General features: G+C 51.1%; 1 protein-coding gene across 1 annotated transcript in view; it reads right to left on the reverse strand.

Annotated features, from left to right (window-relative positions):
• The window catches only part of zer1 (zyg-11 related, cell cycle regulator), a 50,655-nt gene extending 25,897 nt beyond the window's left edge, over positions 1 to 24,758 (reverse strand). Inside the window, exons 1-9 of the mRNA XM_072488845.1 lie at positions 24,334 to 24,758; positions 18,752 to 18,991; positions 16,535 to 16,694; positions 14,631 to 15,073; positions 7,795 to 7,971; positions 5,772 to 5,886; positions 5,076 to 5,222; positions 2,724 to 2,897; positions 1,819 to 2,034 (exon numbers count right to left, since the gene is read on the reverse strand). Of these exons, the coding sequence (XP_072344946.1) occupies positions 1,819 to 2,034; positions 2,724 to 2,897; positions 5,076 to 5,222; positions 5,772 to 5,886; positions 7,795 to 7,971; positions 14,631 to 15,073; positions 16,535 to 16,694; positions 18,752 to 18,909 (1,590 nt within the window). The 5' untranslated portion in view covers positions 18,910 to 18,991; positions 24,334 to 24,758. The remainder of the gene's footprint in view (positions 1 to 1,818; positions 2,035 to 2,723; positions 2,898 to 5,075; positions 5,223 to 5,771; positions 5,887 to 7,794; positions 7,972 to 14,630; positions 15,074 to 16,534; positions 16,695 to 18,751; positions 18,992 to 24,333) is intronic.
• Positions 24,759 to 25,144: the final 386 nt, after the last annotated feature.

Below are 25,144 nucleotides of genomic sequence, written 5' to 3' on the forward strand. Positions count from 1 at the left end.
CGGGTAGATAGCGTGTAGTCTTTCAGGATGAATAGGGGCAGCACGGTGGTGCAGTGGTTAGCACTGCTACCTACGGCGCAGTGGACCCGGGTTCGAGTCTGTGTGGGGTTTGCACATTCTCTCCGTATCTGCATGGATCTCACCCCCACAACCCAAAGATATGCACGTTAGATAGATTGGCCATGCTAAATTGCCCCTTAATTGGAAAAAAAATGAATTGGATACTCAAAATTTATTTTTTAAATAGTCGTTCAGGATGAATGAGTTGGGATTTGCCAAATTTCCTCTTCTAGTCAAGGCCGTGAGCTTCATTTCACTGCAGGGCCTTGAGCATTAAATCCAGGTTTATACTCCTAGTGTAGCTGCTGAGAGGACTATGTGCTGTCGGAGGTCGCACCTTTCAGGTGAAACATTAAGCCAAGGCTCCATCTGCCCTCTTGGATGGATATAAAAGAACCCACAGTAGCCTGGAAGAAAAACAGGGGAGTTACCCCTGTTATACCGGCCAAAGTTTAACCTTCAACCAATGTTATTAAAACAGATTATCACATTGCTGTTTGCGGATCTTGCTGTGTGCATATTCACTGCTGCATCTCGTACACTAAAACAATGACTTCACTTTATAAAGCCCTTTGGGAAGAGCTGAGGAACTTGTAAGTCTTTCTTCATGTGGTTATCATAGAATTTAGAGTGCAGAAGGAGGCCATTCGGCCCATCGAGTCTGCACTGGTTCTTGGAAAGAGCACCCTACCCAAGCCCACACCTCCACCCTATCCCCATAACCCAGCTACCCCACCCAACACTAAGGGAAATTTTGGACACTAAGGACAATTTAGCATGGCCAATCCACCTAACCTGCACATCTTTGGACTGTGGGAGGAAACCGGAGCACCCGGAGGAAACCCACGCACACACGGGGAGAACGTGCAGACTCCGCACAGACAGTGACCCAAGCCGGGTATCGAACCTGGGACCTTGGAACTGTGAAGCAATTGTGCTAACCAGTGTGCTACCGTACTGTTGGGTTTATGAAGGGTGAATAAATGCAGGGGCCATTTTGGAATATGCTACATGGATCCGTTTCTCCACACTAAGGTCATGAGTAGTTTTTGGAGCATGTTACAATGACAATGATACAATAGCCCAGTGTTTTTCAAACTTTTTTTCCGGGGACCCATTTTTACCAACCGGCCAACCTTCGCGACCCACGCCGGCCAACCTTCGCGACCCACGCCGGCCGACCTGCGCGACCCACCATTTTCTCTTACCTTGTTTGTTGCTGACAAAAATGGAGGAAATGATTTTGGGTCCCTTTGACCCCCCCCGAACTTGAAAAAAGGCTGCGACCATATAAAATCAAATGCGGCTGGGCAGCACGGTGGCGCAGTGGGTTAGCCCTGCAGCCTCACGGCGCTGAAGTCCCAGGTTCGATCCCGGCTCTGGGTCACTGTCCATTCTCCCCGTGTCTGCGTGGGTTTCGCCCCCACAACAAAGATGTGCAGGGTAGGTGGATTGGTCACGCTAAATTGCCCCTTAATTTGAAAAAATTAATTGGGTACTCTAAATTTATAAAAACAAAAGAAAAAAAAACCCAAATGCAGCTGCACTGCGTATGCGTGCCCGATCATCGGTGCCATCGCGCCGCATGCGCAGTGCGGCAAAACATTTTTTATATGGTCACAGCCTTTTTTTTTTTCAGTGCAGCCGAATTTTATTTTATCAGTTCCTGGCCATTTTGAAGGCCACTCGCAGCCGACATTATTAAAAGCCGCGGGTCGCGCCCCGGAGTTTGACAATAACCAGCTTCACCATACTTACCGTGACAAACCCCATTTTCCCCACTGCTTCCTTGTGATCATTGTCAACTTGGCAGACCAGTGCGTTGCAAAGGTGGACCGCAATGCGCTGGATGGACTCGTCCTGCCGGGTCTGGTTGAGGATACTGAGAAGCAGCTCATTGACTCGCCGGTACTGGAACTCCAGCTCTTCCGGGATGCTGAAGTTACAGAGCGTCAAGCAGCAGTTCCGTTGCACCTGTGTCGCCAGGAAGGAACCGAGAGTGAAATTCAGAAGAAAAAGTATTACTGAGCACACAACAAAAATCAAGTGGCGAGGAGATGGTCAGTGTTGGAGTGAGTGAGGGGGGTGAGTCTCGGAGGGTTGGGGGGGGGGGGGGGGGGAAAGAGTGAGGAGGGCAGTGTAAAACAAAACTTATATAGATAACTGGGGGTTTCAGGGAACCCAAAGCGAGGGCAATGATTTTGAAACAATGGCGATGTGTTACGATGACGAGGACATGGCGGTGGGATATAATAATAAAAATAATATAATAATCTTTATTAGTGTCACAAGTAGGCTTACATTAACACTGCAATGAAGTTACTGTGAAAATCCCCTAGTCGCCACATTCCGGCGCCTGTTCGGGTATACAGAGGGGGAGTTCAAAATGTCAAATTCACCTAATGTGAGTGAGGATACTGAGTGCAGTTTGAATCAGCAGAAGCTAGCGGGATGGTGAAGTTGGGGGTGAGCAGCAAAAGGCGTTAAGGCAGGGCCATCGCTAGCAGAACATCACAGCAGCCACCAGTCTGCATCTAGCACAAGTCTTCGGTGACGGAGAAACAATATTTATGGTGAACAGAACAGTGAACAGGGCAGTCTTTAAAATACAAAGCGCTCAGTTTAGAGGTAGACATTTATAGATTGAATGGATATATTCGTACCGTCACCTCTTGGTAGGACTCCATACCATTCAGCACCACCTGAATGACCTGCCGGCGGAGTTTGATGCTCTGTTCATGCCGGTAATCTGAGCCAGTCAGGTAGAAGAGAGCCGCACTGCCTGTCACCTGGACACTTTTATCAAATTTGTGATACTTCAACGCAGAGATCACCAGCTGCAACAAGGAAGCAGGAAAGATTTTGAAACAAACATGGCCCCATCTCTCTACTTCAACGATATCAACGTGGGAAGCCAATCTCAAAACACTGCTCTCTGCAAATAACCATCCCATCACCTCTTCTTCCCTACACCGCCCTCATCCTCGCGACATCACTGTATTCCCCTCTATGCCAGTCTGCACTGAGATCCACTCGCATCACATTATTACTGCAATCCTGCGCAGTCTGAGCACTTTCAGGGTTGCAGAGGAACTTGCAAAAGTTTTTTCCCCTAAATTGGCTCTAATCCTGTTTTTCCAGGGCATTGTTTGACTGTGTGAGGGTGGGGCTGTAGGGATGTTGGAGTTTGTTTTCATCATGATCATAGAATTTACAGTGGAGGCCATTCAGCCCATCGAGTCTGCACCGGCCCTTGGAAAGAGCACCCCACCCAAGCACACACCTCCACCCTATCCCCATAACCCAGTAACCCCACCTAACTCTTTTTTGGACACTCAGAGCAATTTAGCATGGCCAATCCACCCTCACCTGCACATCTTTGGACTGTGGGAGGAAACCTGAGCACCCGGAGGAAACCCATGCAGACACAGGAAGAACATGCAGACTCCGCACAGACAGTGACCCAGCGGGGAATCGAACCTGGGACCCTGGAGCTGTGAAGCAACAGTGCTAACCACTGTGCTACCGTGCCAAGTACAAGATAGATTGACAGTTCAGCTTTTCTTATGTTTGTATCTCCAATCTTTCCTTGGGCTTCACAATCCTGGAATAAGTTACTTCCCTCCCTCCCTCCTGTATATTCCAGCAAGATCCTGGGCCAACTCTTGCAACATCTTTAACTTCCCAATGTGCTTCACAGGAGTGTCATCAAATAAAATTAGACACATATTAGACAGGTGGCCAAAACCTTAAAGGAGGAGAGATGGCGCAGTGCCAGGGACCCAGGTTTGATTACGACCTTATGGGACTGTGTGTGAAGTTTACACACCCTCCCAGCGTCTGCGTTTCCTCCCACCGTCCAAAGATGAGCCGATTAGGTACATTGGCCATGCTGAAATATCCTTCTTAGTGTGCAACGGTTAGGTGGGGTTACAGGATTGCGTTGTCAGGGCGGGGGAGTGGGCCAGGGTGCTCTTTCGGAGGGTCGGTACTCGATGGGTCGAATGGTCTCCTTGTGCATAGTAGGGATTCTATGAGCACGGAGTGGAGAGATTTAGAGAGGGAATTCCAGAACACACTTTAATTGATTTAGGTTACATCGTTTTTTAAATTTGTTTCATTCTTTCTGAGATTAAGCCATCTATCTCCAGGCCAAAAATCTTCCACAAATGGAAACCACTAATCACAGGATGTTAAAAGCTTTGTCACCTAATCACTCCTTCCCCCTTCACCACACTTTCTCTTCTTTTCCCTTTTCAGGTTTGGCACCGTCACAAACTCCCAAAGCAGGGTGTGGACAAAGTGTTTTGATTACATCCTTCCAGAGTACTAATTACACTGTCTTCCCTTTGCAACATCAGGCTGTTTCCTAGTTCCATCATTTACTCACAATTTATTTTTGGAGGGGGAGACATTTTTCAGCTCCTTAGTTTCTTATTACTTCATCTGACCAACTTTCTCCTTGCAACAAGCTTGTGTTCTTTTTAAAAAATAAATTTAGAGTATCCAATTCATTTTTTCCAATTCAGGGGCAATGTAGTGTGGCCAATCCACCCACCCTGCACGTCTTTGGGTTGTGGGGGTGAGACCCACGCAAACACGGGGAGAATGTGCAAACTCCACACGGACAGTGACCCAGAGCCGGGATCGAACCTGGGACCTCGGTGCCGTGAGAAAGCCTATGTTCTTATTGTAAACTCCTGTTGAAGGAACAAGTAACTAACAAAGAAATAATAAAATTCTTATCTTTAGAATCCAAAGTTCTCGCTGTTTGCACAAACAGTTGGAATTCTGTGTGGGGCAATGTCATTCTACTCTGAGTGCAATGCGTGAAGGGAAGACAACAGTGACCTTGGTGCTAAAAAGGGAAATGTCACAAAGTGGACCAGGTTAACAAAGTTTAGCACGTCGCCCGGAGGAAGCAGTGATCTCGTCACTGACATTATTAAAGCATGCCTCAATACCATTTTAAAATTGCCACGTCCCAGTCACTGAACTTAGCCGTCGAACCTCACCTGTAAAGCACGCAATGGTTGGTCACACTGTTCGATCCGTGCGATATCGAAGAGGTGGTTTATTGCGCGTGATGCAATCTCTGGTCGATATTCAGTGTAAGCTTCAATGGCGTTCAAGATTTGATCCTCATTTGCTTCACCAGTTATCTAGCAACAGAAGCACAATCTGTAAATCAGTCTACAGATCAGCCAGAGAAAAACACAAACCCCTCACACAGGCTCGAAAATTCTTAGGACCCTCTTCTAGCTCCAAGCAAATTTTTTTAAATTTAAAGTGCCCAATTTGGTTTGTTTTCCAATGAAGGGGCAATTTAGCATGGCCAAGCCACCTACCCTGCACATCTTTGGGTTGTGGGGGTCAGACCCACGCAGACACGGGGAGAATGTGCAAACTCCACACGGACAATGACCCGGGGCTGGGATTGAACCTGGGCCTTTGGCACTGTGAGGCAGCAGTGCTAACCACCTTGTTGCCTTTGCTCCAAGCAATTATAGCAGATAACAAACACATACGTGTGCATGAAAACCATGGGGACACACATGCCCAAAGGCATACATGAATGAACAGATACAGTCACACACATGCACACACACCTGGAAACACATGCACACATGGACAGATGCATGCACAGATATACACGCGCATCGTAAATGATTTATAAAGACTAATTGTGAGGAATGGCCAGTCTCACGTACCTTATAGGCAGGAATATGAGTCAGATTACACAGTGTGGTGTCAAACAGTCCCAGGAACTGAAAGGATCTCTTCAGTGCACGGAAAGGTTCAATGCTGCTCTTCTGTGGCTCAGTGCTGAACACAAAAAATGTGAGGCAAATTAGTGCAGTAACTGAGTCCCATCACATCTCTCAGAAACATTACCAGGCACTTCCCACACAATGATATACTAGACACGATCGAATGGCCACGCTGCGCAAGAAAAGCAGCTCGCCACGGCGCAATGTGGCCGACAGATCCCGGGATCTACCCGTCTCACAACCCCTCCCGAGATCCAACGCGATCTCCCGTAAAACGTTGCGATGTAAATGTGTGGGGTCACTTTTAGGCAAATCCGCATATTAAAATCAGACAGCCAGTCTCACTTTAATGTGCAGATACCCGTTACCCAAAGGGGGATCAATCTCCTTCGCCTCAGAGACCTCGGGCGAGCGCCGTTCAGACTGGAAATGCGCTCATGGGGCGCTCTCAGGGGATTGGAGGCCCCCAGGTGCTTGCCCTCTGGGCAGGCAGGGCGGTACCCTTGCACTGCTGGTGCCACCCTGGTATTGCCAGCCTGTCACCCTGGCAGTGCCACCTGGATGCCAGCCTGCCACTGCCAAAGTGTCCAGGTAGCACTGCCAGGGTGACAGGTCGGCACTGCCAAGGTGCCAGGCAAGCATTTCTTGTGTGCTGACGATTGGCCGGGGGTGCCCTGTGCAGGTGTTGGGCGGGTAGGTGTGGGCAGGGCCGGGGACCCTCCCTTAGGTGCATTGGGGCTTGGGGTTCGCATTAGGGGCCTCAAAGCAGTTGTGTCAGGGGCCTCGAATGTTGGGACGCCATTTAAAAATGGGGTCCCGATCTCTCGCTATATGAGGAGTTCCTGCGAGCGGAGCTCCTCAGTGTAGGAAACAGGGTATTCACGGTCTCGGCTGCGTGTTCCCCCCCCGGTGGCCCCTTATCTAACGCAAGTGGCGTTTTATAGCCATGTGTTTCTCGGCGCTGCGAGCGCCCGGAAACATGCGGCTAAACGCGCTCGCTATGGGACTTTGTTCCCTTTTAGTAAAATTGTGCCCACTTTGTGCCCCATCATTCGTAGCCATGCCTTTAGCCATCTATGATGTGGAGATGCCGGCGTTGGACTGGGGTGAGCGCAGTAAGAAGTTTTACACTTTACTTTAGCCATCTAGATGTTGAATTTTGGAATTCCCTCGCTAATATAGTCTGCCTCTCTCCTGCTGTAAGACGCTCCTTCAAACCCATCTCTTTGACAGAGGTTTTGGTCACCTGTCCTAATATCTCCTTCTTTGGCTTGGTGTCAATATTTGTCCGTTTATACTCTTGTGAAGTATCTTGAGATATTTTACTGAGATAAAGGCACAGTATTTATGCAAATTCTTGTTATCCTAAGTTCCCAGAGCGACGCATGACTAATTAAATGGATTTATTGATTAAAAGATGAGTGTTCACTGGGAAACTGGGAGAACCCCCCCTGCAATTCTTCCAGGAGTACCATGGGATCTTCAAAATGCCCCTGGAACCACTACAGCAGGCCATCTGGGCCTCATTTTAACCTTGTATCCAAAGGACAGCACCTCTGTCAATAGAACAATGCCTCGGTGCCGCAGTAGAGTGTCAGCTGAGATTATGCACTCAAGTCCTGGAGTGAAGTTGAACTCACAACGCTCGGTTTCAGAGATGGGAGCCTTATTCAAAGAGGGCCAGGGAGTGCGCCGGGTGTCTAATTCCGCTCTAAACAGACACCATCAAAAACCCATCAAACTGGTCATTCACCTGATTGTGGTATGTGAGGCCTGGCTCTGCATGTAGGCCACAGGCACTGACGACATAACCACAGTGACTGCACCTCAGAACGGTTCACTGGCTGTGAAACATTCTGAAAACTTGATAAGATGTGAAAAGAATGAAAGCGACTTGGTGTGTAAACTATGACCAGTATAAGTACTTCTAGAGTTAGATATTTGGCTCAGTCTCAGGTCTCACCTTGCAGGGCCCAGGGCTTCATCATGGCTTGAGATTGCGGAGTTATCCAACATCAGGTGACCTGAGATATCCAGTGAGACGAGGTTTTTAAGGTTCTGCGCAAAGGCAGTGAGGACTTTCCGGGTCAGCTTGAATTTATAAAAACTGGAAGTTCTGTCACGGGAAATGTCCAAATGTCTGTGGAAGATAAACAATATGTAGAGGGTAACAGTACAGCAAGACTTTGAGCTGGATGTGTTCAGGTTACAACATAAACAGTAGATGATCTCAAAGAACAAAGACAATTATCGCACAGGAACAGGCCCTTCCAAGCCTGCAGCGACCATGCTGCCCGTCTGAACTACAACCCCCTACCCTTCCAGGCAAAAGAACAAAGTAAATTACAGCACAGGAATCTCTTCGAAACCCACAAAATTTTGAGGGGGTTTGGCAGGGTGGGAACTGTCTCGGGTAAGGGGGCCAATCATTTGGGACTGAGATGAGGTGAAATTACTTCACTCAGACGGATTGTGAATCTCTGGAATTCTCTACCCCAGAGGGTTGTGGATGTTGAATATATTTAAGGCCCGGGACAGACAGATTTTGGTCTCTCAGGGAATTAAGGGATATGGGGAGCGGGCAGGAAAATGGATCTGAAGCCCGAGATCAGCCTGGATTGAATTGAATGGGGAGAGCAAGCTCGATGGGCCAAATGGTCTGCTCCTGTTTCTAGTCTTCTTGGAGAGATTAGTTTCATTCGCCCAAGTCCATTCTGAGTCACGATTTGCTCCATCTCACGATGCTCCCCCAGGTCTCCAGACTAGTTTCCGGGAGAGAGAGAGGGAGCCGGAGTGCAGCTTGGGGTTCAGGTAGGTGTTTAAACTTGCCCCCAGATTCCAGCGGCCTTCATTTCCGGGAGAGGGAGAGGGAGCCAGAGTGCAGCGAGTGCAGCATGGGATTCAGGTAGGTGTTTAAAGTTGCCCCCAGGTTCCAGGGGTCTTCCTTTCCGGGAGCGGGAGAGAGAGAGGGAGCCGGAGTGCAGCTTGTATTCAGGTAGGTGTTTAAACTTGTCCCCAGGTTCCAGCGGCCTTCATTTCCGGGAGCGGGAGAGAGAGAGGGAGTCGGAGTGCAGCTTGGGATTCAGGTAGGTGTTTAAACTTGCCCCCAGGTTCCAGGGGTATTCTTTTCTGGAAGCAGGACAGAGAGAGGGAGCCGGAGTGCAGCTTGGATTCAGGTAGGTGTTTAAACTTGTACCCAGGTTCCAGCGGCCTTCATTTCCGGGAGCGGGAGAGAGAGAGGGAGTCGGAGTGCAGCGAGTGCAGCTTGGGATTCAGGTAGGTGTTTAAACTTGCCCCCAGGTTCCAGGGGTCATTTTTCCGGGAGCGGGAGAGAGAGTGGGAGCCAGTGTACAGCGAGTGCAGCTTGGGATTCAGGTAGGTGTTTAAACTTGCATCCAGGTTCCAGCGGCCTTCATTTCCGAGAGCGGGAGAGAGAGAGGGAGCTGGAGTGCAGCTTGGGATTCAGGTAGGTGTTTAAACTTGCCCCCAGGTTCCAGCGGCCTTCATTTCCGGGAGCGGGAGAGAGAGAGGGAGCTGGAGTGCAGCTTGGGATTCAGGTAGGTGTTTAAACTTGCCCCCAGGTTCCAGCGGCCTTCATTTCCGGGAGAGAGAGAGAGAGCTGGAGTGCAGCTTGGGATTCAGGTAGGTGTTTAAACTTGCCCCCAGGTTCCAGCAGCCTTCATTTCCGGGAGCGGGAGGGAGAGAGGGAGCCGGAGAACAGCGAGTGCAGCTTGGGATTCAGGTAGGTGTTTAAACATGCCCCCAGGTTCCAGCGGCCTTCATTTCCGGGAGTGGGAGAGAGGGAGGGAGCCGAAGCGCAGCGAGTGCAGCTTGGGATTCAGGTAGGTGTTTAAACTTGCCCCCAGGTTCCAGCGGCCTTCATTTCCGGGAGCGGGAGAGAGAGTGGGAGCTGGAGTGCCGCGAGTGCAGCTTGGGATTCAGGTAGGTGTTTAAACTTGCGGCCTTCATTTCCGGGAGCGGGAGAGAGAGAGGGAGCCGGAGTACAGCGAGTGCAGTTTGGGATTCAGGTAGGTGTTTAAACTTGCCCCCAGGTTCCAGCAGCCTTCAGTTCCGGGAGAGGGAGAGAGAGAGGGAGGGAGCCAGAGTGCAGCTTGGGATTCAGGTAGGTATTTAAACTTGCCCCCAGGTTCCAGCGGCCTTCATTTCCGTGAGCGGGAGAGAGGGAGCCGGAATGCAGCGAGTGCAGTTTGGGATTCAGATAGGTGTTTAAACTTGCCCCCAGGTTCCAGCGGCCTTCATTTCCGGGAGCAGGAGAGAGAGAGGGAGCCAGAGTACAGCGGTGCAGCTTGGGATTCAGGTAGGTGTTTAAAATTGCATCCAGGTTCCAGCGGCCTTTGTTTCCGGGAGAGGGAGCCGGAGTGCAGCTTGGGATTCAGGTAGGTGTTTAAACTTGCCCCCAGGTTCCAGCGGCCTTCATTTCCGGGAGCGGGAGAGAGGGAGGGAGCCGGAGTACAGCGGTGCAGCTTGGGATTCAGGTAGGTGTTTAAACTTGCATCCAGGTTCCAGCGGCCTTCATTTCAGGGAGCGGGAGAGAGAGAGGGAGCCGGAGTGCAGCTTGGGAATCAGGTAGGTGCTTAAGTGTTTGATTTTTACGTCTATTTAAGTTGGGCGGTTGCTAAACCCGAGACACTACTCTTGTAGTGTCTCCCACCCTTCCACCTGCTCTAACTTAAGGGGGTGAGTGAATATCAGGTAAGCTCTCTCTTTTCTTTTTCTTTAATCCGCAAGTTATAGCTTCAGATTTTCGGTGGCAGCAGTGGTTAGGAGTCTGTCCGAAAGGTAGGTTTACCCTTTAAAACTTACCTTGCAGGAGAAGTGGCCTTCAGATTTTCGGCGGGAGCAGTGGCCAGGGGTCTGTTGGGAAGGTAAGTAGCTGGGAGAAATTTAACTCTTCGTGGGTTGGTAAGTATTGTGATTGGTAAGTAAAATCCTTATTCCTTTCACTTATTAATTATTTGATATTATATTTGTAATCAGTTAAGGTAAGGTGTAAAAATGGCAGGAGAGCCCAGACCCGTGTGATGCTCCTCGTGCTCAATGTGGGAGTTCAGGGACGCAGCCAATGCCCCTGACTCCCTCATGTGCGGGATGTGAGAGCAATAGGGTGGTCGTGATGGGAGATTTTAACTTCCCCAACATTGAATGGGACTCATGTAGTGTTGGAGGCGTAGATGGAGCAGAATTTGTAAGGAGCATCCAGGAGAGTTTTTAGAGCAGTATGTAAATAGTCCAACTTGGGAAGGGGCCATACTGGACCTGGTATTGGGGAATGATCCCGGCCAGGTGGTTAAGGTTTCAGTCGGTGATTACTTTGGGAATAGCGATCACAATTCCGTAAGTTTTAGAATACTCATGGACAAAGTCGAGAGTGGTCCTAAAGAAAGACTGCTAAATTGGGGAAAGGCCAAGTATAACAAAATTTGGAAGGAGCTAGGGAATGTGGATTGGGAGCAGCTCTTTAAGGGTAAATCCACATTTGAAATGTGGGAGTCTTTTAAGGAAAGGTTGATTAGAGTGCAGGACAGACGTGTCCCTGTGAAAATGAGGGATAGAAATGGCAAGATTAGGGAACCATGGATGACGGGTGGAATTGTGAGACTAGTTAAGATGAAAAAGGAAGCATACATAAGATCTAGGCGCCTTAAATCTGATGAAGCTTTGGAGGAATATCGGGAAACTAGGACAAATCTCAAACACGCAATAAAGAGGGCTAAAAGGGGTCATGAAATATCTTTGGCTAACAGGATTAAGGAAAATCCCAAAGCCTTTTATTCGTATATAAGGAGGAAGAGGGTAACTGGAGAAAGGATTGGCCCACTCAAAGACAAAAGAGGGCATTTATGCGTGGAGTCAGAGGAAATGGGTGAGATTCTTAATGAGCATCGGTATTCACCAAGGAGAGGGACATGACGGATGTTGAGGCTAAGGATGGATGTTTAAATACTCTAGGTCAAGTCGGCATAAGGAAGGGGAAGTTTTGGGTATTCTAAAATGCATTAAGGTGGACAAGTCCCCAGGTCCGGATGGGATCTATCCCAGGTTACTGAGGGAAGAAATAGCTGGGGCCTTAACAGATATCTTTGCAGCATCCTTGAGCACGGGTGAGGTCCCGGAGGACTGGAGAATTGCTAATGTTGTCCCTTTGTTTAAGAGGGCTAGCAGGGATAATCCAGGGAATTATAGACCTGTGAGCTTGACGTCAGTGGTAGGCAAACTGTTGGAGAAGATACTGAGGGATAAGATCTATTCACATTTGGAAGAAAATAGACTTATCAGTGATAGGCAGCATGGTTTTGTGCAGGGAAGGTCATGTCTTACAAACCTAATAGAATTCTTTGAGGACGTGACAACGTTAATTGATGAGGAGAGGGCTGTAGATGTCATATACATGGACTTCAGTAAGGCGCTTGATAAAGTTTCCCATGGCAGGTTGATGGAAAAAGTTAAGTCGTATGGGGTTCAGGGTGTACTAGCTAGATGGATAAAGAACTGGCTGGGCAACAGGAGACAGAGAGTAGTGGTGGAAGGGAGTGTCTCAAAATGGAGAAAGGTGACTAGTGGTGTTCCACAGGGATCCGTGCTCGGACCACTGTTGTTTGTGATATACATAAATGATCTGGACGAAGGTATAGGTGGTCTGATTAGCAAGTTTGCAGATGATACTAAGATTGGTGGAGTTCCAGATAGCGAGGAGGACTGTCAGAGAATACAGCAAAATATAAATAGATTGGAGAGTGGTCAAGAAGGCATACAGCATGCTTGCTTCATCGGACGGGGTATTGAGTACAAGAGTCGGCAGGTCATGTTACAGTTGTATAGGACTTTGGTTCGGCCACATTTGGAATACTGCGTGCAGTTCTGGTCGCCACATTACCAGAAGGATGTGGATGCTTTAGAGAGGGTGCAGAGGATGTTCACCAGGATGTTGCCTGGTATGGAGGGTGCTAGCTATGAAGAAAGGTTGAGTAGATTACGATTGTTTTCGTTGGAAAGATGGAGGGTGAGGGGGGACCTGATTGTGGTCTCCAAAATTATGAGAGGTATGGACAGGGCGGATAGCAACAAGCTTTTTCCAAGAGTAGGGGTGTCAATTACAAGGGGTCACGATTTCAAGGTGAGAGGGGGAAAGTTTAAGAGAAATGTGCGTGGAAAGTTTTTTTATGCACAGGGTGGTGGGTGCCTGGAACGCTTTGCCAGCGGAGGTGGTAGACGTGGGCATAATAGCATCATTTAAGATGCATCTAGACAGATATATGAACGGGCGGGGCACAGAGGGAGGTAGATCCTTGGAAAATAGGTGACAGGTTTAGATAAAGGATCTGGATCGGCGCAGGCTGGGAGGGCCGAAGGGCCTGTTCCTGTGCTGTCATTTTCTTTGTTCTTTTAATATTCATCCTTCAACCCACAACAAATCTGCTCATTATCACAACACTGTTGTTGGCGCTTGCTGTGCACAAACTGGCGGCCACCGTTTTCTACATTACGTAGTACTTGTTGCCACTGTCATAACTGAATAAATTTGGGAAGTCATGAGATGGCGACAGAAGACCAACCCTTTAATTCTTTCAATAACATGTGCTTAATAAATTTGCGAACATCCGACATCTATTCTGCAAATTCTATTGCGCTGGGGAATAAGTTACACCCGTCCTCTGAACAAGCTCTTACAGCAATGTGAGAGCACCCAGTGACCAGCAAATGCAGGGATGCAGTGAAACTTAAGGCGGGAATTTCCAGTCACCCCGCGGCGTGTTTTCCGGTGGCGGAGGCAGCTCCGCGTGGTGGGATCTTCCAGCCCTGCTGACGTCTATGGCGTTTGTGTGGCTCACCAGTCCCGCTGCACAGGGGGGGGTTTAACCTTCGATGGGACCGGAAGATCCCGCCGCTGGGAAGGTTCGGAATATCCTGCCCCGAGTCTCAGTCTCTGGGGATCAGCGGAAACCCGGTGGAATTACTGTGACATTTTCACCAGGGGAAAGTTTGCACGGAGCTCCTTCCGCCCAGTACACCTGTGCCCACTCCACCCACATTAACTCACAGCCTGGCAACACTTCCATGTTAAAACTCTCATCTGTGTTTTCAAATTCCTCCACGGCCTCGCCCCTCTATACCTCTGTAACCTCTTTCAGCCCTGCGATCCTCTGAGACACCCGTGTTACTCTAAATCTGGCCTCGTGCAAATCTCCGATTCTTTTTAAAAGTAAAGTTAGAGTACCCAATTCTTTTTTCCCCAAATAAGGGGCAATTTAGCGTGGCCAACCCACCTACCCTGCACATCTTTGGGTTGTGGGGTGAGATCCACGAAGACACGGGGAGAATGTGCAAACTCCACACGGACAGTGACCCGGGATCGAACCTGGGACCTCAGCGCCGTGAGGCTGCAGTGTTAACCACTGCGCCACCGTGCCACCCCTCATATTCCCAATTCTAATCACTTCACTATTAAAAGCCATGCCTCCAGATGCCTGAGTCCTAAGCTCTGGAATTCCCTCCCTAAGCCACTCCATCTCTCCCTCGTCCTTTAAACGCTCCACAAAACCTACCCCTTTGACAAACCATTTGGTCGCCTGTCCTCGTATCTCTACATGTGGTCCAGTGGCAAAGTTGGTCTCAAAATGCTCCTGTGAGGCAGCTTGGGACATTTTACTATATTAAAGGCACAAGTTGTTGCTACTGAGGCGCGCTGGTGGGGAGGGAACGAACGTGGGAAAGGATAAATTAAGATTCTGAACCTTGGGGTTGCCACACGATCCTGACCGAGACACACATTCCCCCTACCTGAGGTGAGTGAGCTGCAGGAGGACCCAGATGTGTTCCTCAGAGAGGTCCATGTTGTACAGCACCAGTGAACCAAGCCGCTTCTGCCACTGTAGTAGGAACTGGATGTCGTTGATCTGGATCCCGGAGAGGTCGAGCGAGGTGAGGGAGGTCAGCGGCCGCAGGAGTCGCTCTACGTTGACTCCGTCGGTCAGGTGGCCCAGGTTGAGGAAGCAGAGCCGGTGGAAGCCGGTAAAGGTGAAGTCTCTGACCAGGACCTGCCGGGTGGGATTCACCAGGCTTTCATTGTCCCCCTCGCAACCGCCAGGGTTCTCCTCCTCATAAAAAATGTTCTTGCAGCCAAATAGGCTGAGGGAAACCAAGGTGCTGCGGAAGTTATTTAGAGTCTGCAGGCTCTTGGCCGAGAGCTTCTCGCAGTTAACCAGGCGTAGTTCAACCAGATCCTGAAGAACACAAGCACACTTGGTAGTCGCCAGAGAGACAGGCAGTGGTTTACCAAGCAACAAGACACACTGTGATCTCTGACCTTACAACTTACAAACAGCAAACAACGCACCATAGTTACTGGACTAGTAATCCAGAGTAATTCTAAATACCAATGACATAAAGGGATATAGGGATAGTGCGGAGGAAAAAGGCATTGAAGTAGATTAGCCACGATCATATTGAATGGTGGAACAGGCTCGATGGGCTGATTGGCCTCCTCCTATGTCACTAGGCCTAGATTAGTAACCTAGCGAACACAAATCCAGGGACAGTTTGAGAATCTGAATTTGGTTTAAAAGGAAATCTTGAAATAAAAAGCTGGGATTAGGAGGGAACCTGCTGTCTTTTTAAAAATATATAAATTTAGAGTGCCCAATTCTTTTTTCCCCCAATTAAGGGGAAATTTAGCGTGGCCAATCCACCTACCCGGCACATCTTTGGGTTGTGGGAGTGACACGCATGCAGACACGGGGAGAATGTGCAAACATTATAGACAAAACATGCGAACAAATACATTTAACAAAACACCAACCTCATACAAACCCCCCCCCACAACCTTCCAAAACAACAAAAACAAGAAAAAACATCCCAGAAAGAAAAGAAACATCTCAGCTACCCACCCCGTCCCCCCCAACTGCGAACAGTGGCCAATTCTCTGAAATACAATATAATAATCTTTATTGTCACAAGTAGGCTTACATTAACACTGCAATGAAGTTACTGTGACAATCCCCTAGTTGCCACACTCCGGCACCTGTTCGGGTACACTGAGGGAGAATTCAGAATGTCCAAATTACCTAACAGCACGTCTTTCGGGACTTGTGGGTGGAAACCGGAGCACCCGGAGGAAACCCACGCAGACACGGGGAGAACGTGCAGACTCCGCACAGACAGTGACCCAAGCCGGGAATTGAACTGGGACCCTGGAGCTGTGAAGGAACTGTGCTAACCACTGTGCTACCAGGCTGCCCATCTCTGGTAGAATCCTTCAATCGACCCCCTCACGGTTTATTTGATCTTCACAAGATGCAAATCCTCTAGCCATAGGGCAGCATGGTGACACAGTGATTAGCACTGCTGCCTCATGGCGCCAAGGACCCGGGTTCGATCCCGGCCCCGGGTCACTGGCTGTGTGGAGTTTGCACATTCTCCCCGTGTCTGCGTGGGTCTCATCCTAACAACCCCAAAAAGGTGAATTGGCCACGATAATTTGCCCCTTAATTGGGAAAAAAAGAATTGGGCACTCTAAATTTTGAAAAAATCCTCTAGCCATCTAATGGTCTCTCAGCTCACAGTAATTGTGACAGAGAACAGAGGTGACAGACTTCAATTGGGCAAACTAACTGGGAGGTGAAAGTCTGGGAAGCGAGGGTGACAGAATAGCGGAAGAATATTTAAAAGAGTAATGGCACTCATACCTGTTTCGAAAAGGCCACCAAGTCCTGGTCCTGCACGATATCCTCCTGAATCCCTCTCAGGTGTATGTGAGTCAGTCGAGTGCTCCGATGGTCTGAGAACAAGCTGAAGAAGCTCTCGTGCGGCTGGAAGCTGTTGTCTGTGTTCACCAGCTCCATGTACCTGGAACGTGCACATGTAGAGGGATGAGTCTTTTTAAACTGACACAGATTAAAGGGTGTGGGAAGAATGAATCGCAAGGGGAATGGGGTGGCAGAAAAGCAAAAAGACAAAGTATTCCGGATTTCCACTACCCTTTGTGTCAATAAGTGTTTCTTGATTGTTAAGGCTTTGGAGCAGGAGTAGGTCATTTGGCCCTTCGAGCTTCCTCCGCCATTCAATACAATCATGGCTGATCTTGTCATGGTCTCAACTCCTCCTTCCTGCTCGGCCCCATAGCCCTTAACTCCCTCGTCTATCAGAAATCTGTCTAACTCGGCCTTGTGCAAACTCCACACGGACAGTGACCGGGGGCCGAGATTGAACCCGGGTTGGATTGGATTGGATTTGTTTATTGCACGTGTAGCAAGGTACAGTGAAAAGTATTTTTCTGCGAGCAGCTCAACAGATCATTAAGTAAAGAGTCCTCGGCGCCATGAGGCAATAGCGCTAACCACTGCACCACCATGCTGCCCTACTGGTGGGCTTTAAATTCAATTAATAAATCTGGAATTGAAAGCTAGTCTCAGTTTGTAAAAACCCATCTGGTTCACTAATGTCCTTCAAGGAGGGAAATCTGCCGTCCTTACCTGGTCTGGCCTACATGTGACTCCTAATCCACAGCAATGTTGTTTACTCCTAATTGCGCCACTGAAATGTTAGGGATGGTGATTAATGCTGGCCTTACCAGTGGCGCCCAGTCATAGGGTTTTCCAGCACAGAGAGAGCCCCTTCGGCCCATCGTGTCTGTGCCTGCCATCAAGCACCTATCTACTGTAATCCCAGTAGATCCCTAATCAACACTTAGCATGTATTGTATGCCATGGCATTTCAAGTGGGATCCCGCAGTGGGATGGATCGGAAAATTCCGGCATTTGTGCCTACCCGAGCTAAATCATTTAAAATACCTTGATCAGATCACCCCTCAATCTTCCAAACTCAAGGCAATGCAAACCAAGTTACAGCCCTCCCCGTCAACAAGTATCTCGTGCATGCTCAGCCACTTGCACTGTTGAACCATTTTCAATTTCTGAAACCATATTAACAGCAGGAGGACATTCAGACCCTCGATTTTGTTCTGCCGCTGTTCACTCAGATCATGGCTGATGTGTATCTTAGCTTCATCCAGCTGCATTCGTTCCTTAACCTTTAATGCCCCAAAACATTTCAATCTCAATTTTGCAATTAACCATTGACCACTAGTCTCGACAGCTTTTTGGTGATGGGGAAGGGAAAGACTTCAGTTTTTCTAATTAAGGGGCAATTTAGCGTGGCCAATCCACCTCGCCTGCACTTCTTTGGGTTGTGGGAGCGAAACCCACGCAGACACGGGGAGAATGTGCAAACCCCACACGGACAGTTACCCGGAGCCGGGATTGAACCTGTGACCTTGACGCCGTGAGGCAGCAGTGCTAATCATATCCGGCCCATATCCGTCTCTACCCATCTTACCCATATAACTGTCTAAATGCTTTATAAAAGACAAAATTGTACCCACTACTACTACTGTGTCTGACAGCTTGTTCCAGACACTCACCACCTTGTGGATCTTTTTGTATCTCTCCCCTCTCACCTTAAACCTATGCCCTCTAGTTTTAGACTCCCCTACATTTGGGAAAAGATGTTGACTCTCTATAGCGGTGAATCCCATCCAGACACGGGGAGAATGTGCAAACTGCACACAGACCGGAGTCGGGATTGAACCTGGGTCCTCAGCACCGTGAGGCTGCAGTGCTAACCAGCGCGCCACCATGCTGCCCTGGATCTGACTTTATATAGCAAAGACATCCCAAAGGGATTTACAGCCAATGAAATAATTTTGAAGTACCATCGCTATAGGAATATAATATAAGAGCATCAGCCCACTTTACACACTGCAAGCTCCCCCAAACAGCAACAGGGTGGTCTGGATTTCAACTATCCTTTGCATGAAGAGCTTTCTGACATCAGTTTCTGAATGGCCTTTTTGTCACTCTGCCTCCGTCTCCTCCCCCCTCTTCCACATTGTGCTTGGGACTCACATGTTGACGAGACAGTCACAGATCTCGCTGGGAAGGAAGACGTCAGGGTGGAGTCTCAGCGTCTCATTGTCTTGCATGTAGCACAGGGTTCCCTCCAGGTTATGCAGGCAGTACTTGGTGCATAGAGTCATCAGTGTTTCGGGGCTGTACGACGCCATGTCTGGGAGCCCCCTTTGCCTCCTTCACAGCTGGCTGAGCGGTGAGATACCACCCGGAGCTACATGGACATTGACAAGAGAGCTGTGGAAATGAAGTGAAACCAGGCAATTACCAGAAAGTCTTGCTGATTAGCAATTTTAGATCAAATGGACATTATTATTCAACTTGCTACCACCGCACATTCAGGCAATGCATTCCAGATTACAACATCTTGCTGTGTAAAATATTTCTCCCCATTTCGCCCTCACTGGTTCTTTTCATAATTAGCCCAATTCTGGGATCTCTGGTAATTGGCTCCCCTGCCACTGGAAACTGTTACTCCTCATTTACTCTATCAAAACAGCATGGTGGCACACTGCCTCACAGCGCCAGGGACCCGGGTTCAATTCCGGCCTTGGGTGACTGTGTGGAGTTTGCACATTGTTCCCATGTCTGCGTGGTTTTCCTCCGGGCACTCCGGTTTCCTGCCAGGTTAGGTGGATTGGCCATGCTAAATTGCCCCATAGTGTCCAGGGGTGTGCAGGTTAGCTTACGAGGGTAGGACGGTGTGGACGGGGGAGTGGACCTGGGTAGGGAGCTCTTTCAGAGGGCCGGTGCAGGCTCGATAGACCGAACAGCCTCCTTTTGCTCAGTAGGGATTCTATGATTCATAACCTTCAATACTCTATTAAACCTCCCATTATCTTTGTCTGCTCTCAGACGAACAACTCCAGCTTCTGCGTTCTCTCCACATTAACTGAAGTCCCTCATTCCTTGCACCATTGCAGTAAACCTCCTCTGCATCCTCTCTAGGGCCTTGACAAAGTGCGGTGCCCAAACCTGGATATAAGACTCTAGGCGAGCTCTGACCAGTGATCTGTCACGTTAAGCATAACTTTCTTGCTATTGTACTCTGAATCTGGGGAGGAAACCGTAGCACCCGGAAGAAACCCACGCAGAAACAGGGAGAACGTGCAGACTCCGCACAGACAGTGACCCAAGCTTGGGATCGAACGTGGGACCCATGCGCTGTGAAGCAACAGTGCTAACCACTCTGCCACCGTGCAGCCCTACCAATCACTACCACCATGACTCTTCCAACTAATCCCAAAGTAAAATACTGCATGTGCTGGTAACCCAAAATAAAGACAGAAAACGCTGGAAATACTCAGCATGTTAAGTAGCATCTCTGGAGACAGAAACCGAGTTAATGTTTCAGGTTGGTGGCCTCACATCAAAAGAAAGGTAATGGAACTGGAAAATTAACTCTGTTTCTCTCTACAAATGCTGCCAGACCTGGTGAGCATTTTCTACTTTTTAAATCAGAGAATTTACACTGCAGAAGGAGGCCATTTGGCCCAGCGAGTCTGCACCAGCCCTTGGAAAGAGCACCCTACTTAGGCCCATGCCTCCACCCTATCGCCGTAACTCAGTAAACCCACCTAACCTTTCTGGACACTAAGGGCAATTTAGCATGGCCAATCCACCTAACCTGCACATCTTTGGACTGTGGGAGGAAACCGGAGCGCCCGGAGGAAACCCACGCAGACACGGGGAGGATGTGCAGACTCAGCACAGACAGTGACCCAAGCCGGGAATTGACCCATGGACCCTGGATCTGTGAAGCAACAGTGCTAACCACTGTGCTACCTTGCCGCCCCATCAATCTCTGCCCCCCAACTCTCCTTATCAATAACTGCCCCTGACCTGCCCACCCAACACTGTTTCCCGACTCCCTGTACTGTTAAATCTTTCGACTCTTCTGACTAATCATTGTCCCCTTCCCCCAATTCTCCCACCCAATCACTGTCTCCCAACCCTTCCAACCAATCATTCCCTCTTGGCTCCCATTAAACCACCATTGCCCCTTGAAAGTGCTGATAAATCACTGCCCCAAAGCCCACTCAGCTCTCTTGAATTGATGTTGCCCCCTGACTCTCCTAATGTGAGCTACGAACTCTCTTGTCTTGCTAATTCAATCCATTTGGAAATTGCTGAGTGAAATATGTTGCATTTTATTTATTTAACCCAACATGAATTTAGATGGGTTTGATCTAATTGGCTTTTATTATTTACTATTAGAACAACTTCAAACTACTGACTGAGCTGTAATGGACAAAGTGAACAAGCAGAGACATCAGGTTCCTGGACATACTGTACAACACCATTCAAAAACACATATTACAACTTGAATCATAATACTGTACCCTGATAAATACTGCCAAATATGCTGGGAGTATTTATTTAATTTACAAAATGTTATAGGGGTGAATTAATACAGGGTCAAAATGATGCGAGTTAATTAACAGTTTTTAATAATTGATGAGGGAGCCAGAGGGGTAGAGAGGAAAGTTTATTTTTTAAACATCGAGTTGCATTTAATAAGAGATGGGGTAGAGAAAGGAGAGATATGGGGGGGATGAGATAGGGAGAAGAGATCAGCTCGGTGGGATAAGAGATTGTTGGGAAGGAAGATATCGGTCGGGGAAAGAGATTGTGGGGGGAAGGGGGAAGAGATCGAGGGGGGAGGGAAGAGATCGTGGGGGGGGGGGAAGAGATCGTGGGGGGGGAGAAGAGATCGTGGGGGGGGAGAAGAGATCGTGGGGGGGGGAGAAGAGATCGTGGGGGGGGAGAAGAGATCGTGGGGGGGGAGAAGAGATCGTGGGGGGGGGAGAAGAGATCGTGGGGGGGGAGAAGAGATCGTGGGGGGGGGGGAGAAGAGATCGTGGGGGGGGAGAAGAGATCGTGGGGGGGGAGAAGAGATCGTGGGGGGGGGAGAAGAGATCGTGGGGGGGGGAGAAGAGATCGTGGGGGGGGGAGAAGAGATCGTGGGGGGGAGAAGAGATCGTGGGGGGGGAGAAGAGATCGTGGGGGGGGGGAGAAGAGATCGTGGGGGGGAGAAGAGATCGTGGGGGGGGGAGAAGAGATCGTGGGGGGGGAGAAAAGATCGTGGGGGGGAGAAAAGATCGTGGGGGGGGAGAAAAGATCGTGGGGGGGGAGAAAAGATCGTGGGGGGGGGAGAAGAGATCGTGGGGGGGGGAGAAGAGATCGTGGGGGGGGGAGAAATCGTGGGGGGGGGGGGAAGTGATCGTGGGGGGGGGAGAGAGATCGTGGGGGGGGAAAGAGATCGTGGGGGGGGAAGACATCGTGGGGGGGGGAAAGACATCGTGGGGGGGGGAAAGACATCGTGGGGGGGGGAAAGACATCGTGGGGGGGGAAAGACATCGTGGGGGGGGAAAGACATCGTGGGGGGGGAAAGACATCGTGGGGGGGGAAAGACATCGTGGGGGGGGAAAGACATCGTGGGGGGGGGAAAGACATCGTGGGGGGGGAAAGACATCGTGGGGGGGGAAAAACATCGTGGGGGGGGAAAGACATCGTGGGGGGGAAAGACATCGTGGGGGGGGAAAGACATCGTGGGGGGGGAAAGACATCGTGGGGGGGGAAAGACATCGTGGGGGGGAAGACATCGCGGGGGGGAAGACATCGTGGGGGGGGGGAAGACATCGCGGGGGGGAAGACATCGTGGGGGGGGGGAAAGACATCGTGGGGGGGGGAAAGACATCGTGGGGGGGGGGAAAGACATCGTGGGGGGGGAAAGACATCGTGGGGGGGGGGAAAGACATCGTGGGGGGGGGAAAGACATCGTGGGGGGGGAAAAACATCGTGGGGGGGGAAAGACATCGTGGGGGGGAAAGACATCGTGGGGGGGGAAAGACATCGTGGGGGGGGAAAGACATCGTGGGGGGGGAAAGACATCGTGGGGGGGGAAAGACATCGTGGGGGGGGAAAGACATCGTGGGGGGGGAAAGACATCGTGGGGGGGAAAGACATCGTGGGGGGGGGAAAGACATCGTGGGGGGGGAAAGACATCGTGGGGGGGGAAAGACATCGTGGGGGGGGAAAGACATCGTGGGGGGGGAAAGACATCGTGGGGGGGGAAAGACATCGTGGGGGGGGAAAGACATCGTGGGGGGGGAAAGACATCGTGGGGGGGGGAAAGACATCGTGGGGGGGGAAAGACATCGTGGGGGGGGAAAGACATCGTGGGGGGGGAAAGACATCGTGGGGGGGGAAAGACATCGTGGGGGGGGGGAAGACATCGTGGGGGGGGGGAAGACATCGTGGGGGGGGGAAGACATCGTGGGGGGGGGAAGACATCGTGGGGGGGGGGAAGACATCGTGGGGGGGGGGAAGACATCGTGGCGGGGGGGAAGACATCGCGGGGGGGAAGACATCGCGGGGGGGAAGACATCGCGGGGGGGAAGACATCGCGGGGGGGGAAGACATCGCGGGGGGGAAGACATCGCGGGGGGGAAGACATCGCGGGGGGGAAGACATCGCGGGGGGAAGACATCGCGGGGGGGAAGACATCGCGGGGGGGAAGACATCGCGGGGGGGAAGACATCGCGGGGGGGAAGACATCGCGGGGGGGAAGACATCGCGGGGGGGAAGACATCGCGGGGGGGAAGACATCGCGGGGGGGAAGACATCGCGGGGGGGAAGACATCGCGGGGGGGAAGACATCGCGGGGGGGAAGACATCGCGGGGGGGAAGACATCGTGGGGGGGGAAGACATCGTGGGGGGGAAGACATCGTGGGGGGGGGGAAGACATCGTGGGGGGGGGAAGACATCGTGGGGGGGAAGACATCGTGGGGGGGAAGACATCGTGGGGGGGAAGACATCGTGGGGGGGAAGACATCGTGGGGGGGGTTGATGGGGGGAAGGGGGGATGGGGGGGGAAGAGGGGTGATGGGGGGGAGAGGGGTGATGGGGGAGAGGGATGATGGGGGGGAAGGGGTGATGGGGGAAGGGGGGGAAGGGGGTGATGGGGGGGAAGGGGGTGATGGGGGGGAGGGGATGATGTTGGGGAGGGGATGATGTTGGGGAGGGGATGATGTTGGGGAGGGGATGATGGGGGGAAGGGGGGGAAGGGGTGATGGGGGGAAGGGGTGATGGGGGGGAAGGGGTGATGGTTGGAAGGGGTGATGGGGGGAAGGGGTGATGGGGGGGAAGGGGGTGATGGGGGGAAGGGGGTGATGGGGGGGGGGAGGGGGGGTGATGGGGGGGAAGGGGGGCGATGGGGGGGGTGAGGGGGTGATGATGGGGGGGGGGGGTGAGGGTGTGATGGGGGGGGTGGGGGGGGGGAGGGGGTGATGGGGGGGGAGGGGGTGATGGGGGGGGTGAGGGGGTGATGGGGGGGGGTGAGGGGGTGATGGGGGGGGGGGGTGAGGGGGTGATGGGGGGGGGGTGAGGGGGTTATGGGGGGGGGGTGAGGGGGTTATGGGGGGGGGGGTGAGGGGGTGATGGGGGGGGGAGGGGGTGATGGGGGGGGGAGGGGGTGATGCGGTCGCTGGGAGCGACCCAAGTCGAATGGCCCACTGACAGGCACTGACCCCGCCCGGGGCGGTCGCGGACCCTCCACCTTCCCCCCGGGGCCCACCTGCTCCTCCCGCTCCCGCCGTCGCTCCGATTCCTTTCTTTTTAAATTCCCCGAATTGAACCCGTTCGGCGGCTGTCAACAAACCCGGGCTCCACTTCCGGGTCACCGGTCCGGTCCGTCAATCAGCAACCACTTCCGGGGGACCCCGGTCCGTCCGCTACCACATCCGGAGAACCGAAACCCGACAGAAAATATCCATCACCGGCCCTACAACATCGCTCTGATTAATCCTTTAAATCCGTAATTGATGAAAATGCTGATTTATTCTCCCTCCTATTATGTAATTCGTGATTGTCTTTGTCAACCCGAACAAAATTTTAAATTTGCAGTCGTCTCTTTAAAACAGCCGGTTCACGAATCCGGAAGGAAAGATATTAAGGGTTAAATAGCGGCTGGAGGTGCTGGGGGTTTGCCGAAGGTTGGTTTTTTTTTAACCCGCTGCGGGCGGACAATCACCTGATCCCAGCTTCCGGTCGGACTGATTTCCTGACGCACCCGTTTCCGGTGGCGCGCTGCCTGCCGGGAATTAGGAAGTCAACATGTCGACTCTGTACAAGAACAGGTGAGGAGGCGCTAGCGGGGAAACCTGTCGCGCGTCACGGAGAGACCGGCAGCGGGGAGCCCGGAGAGATCCCCCTCCCCGGGCAATTCTTAACCATTGGGTTGATTATGGAGTTACATACAGGGTAGGATTGCCCCGGGGGGAGGGGGAGGGGGAGAGAGAGAGAGAGAGAGAGAGAGGAGGGGGGGGTGGAGAGAGAGGAGGGGGGGGGGGTGGAGAGAGAGAGGGGGGGGGTGGAGAGAGAGAGGA

Source organism: Scyliorhinus torazame, chromosome 22, assembly GCF_047496885.1.
Source record: "Scyliorhinus torazame isolate Kashiwa2021f chromosome 22, sScyTor2.1, whole genome shotgun sequence".
Lineage (NCBI taxonomy): Eukaryota > Metazoa > Chordata > Chondrichthyes > Carcharhiniformes > Scyliorhinidae > Scyliorhinus > Scyliorhinus torazame.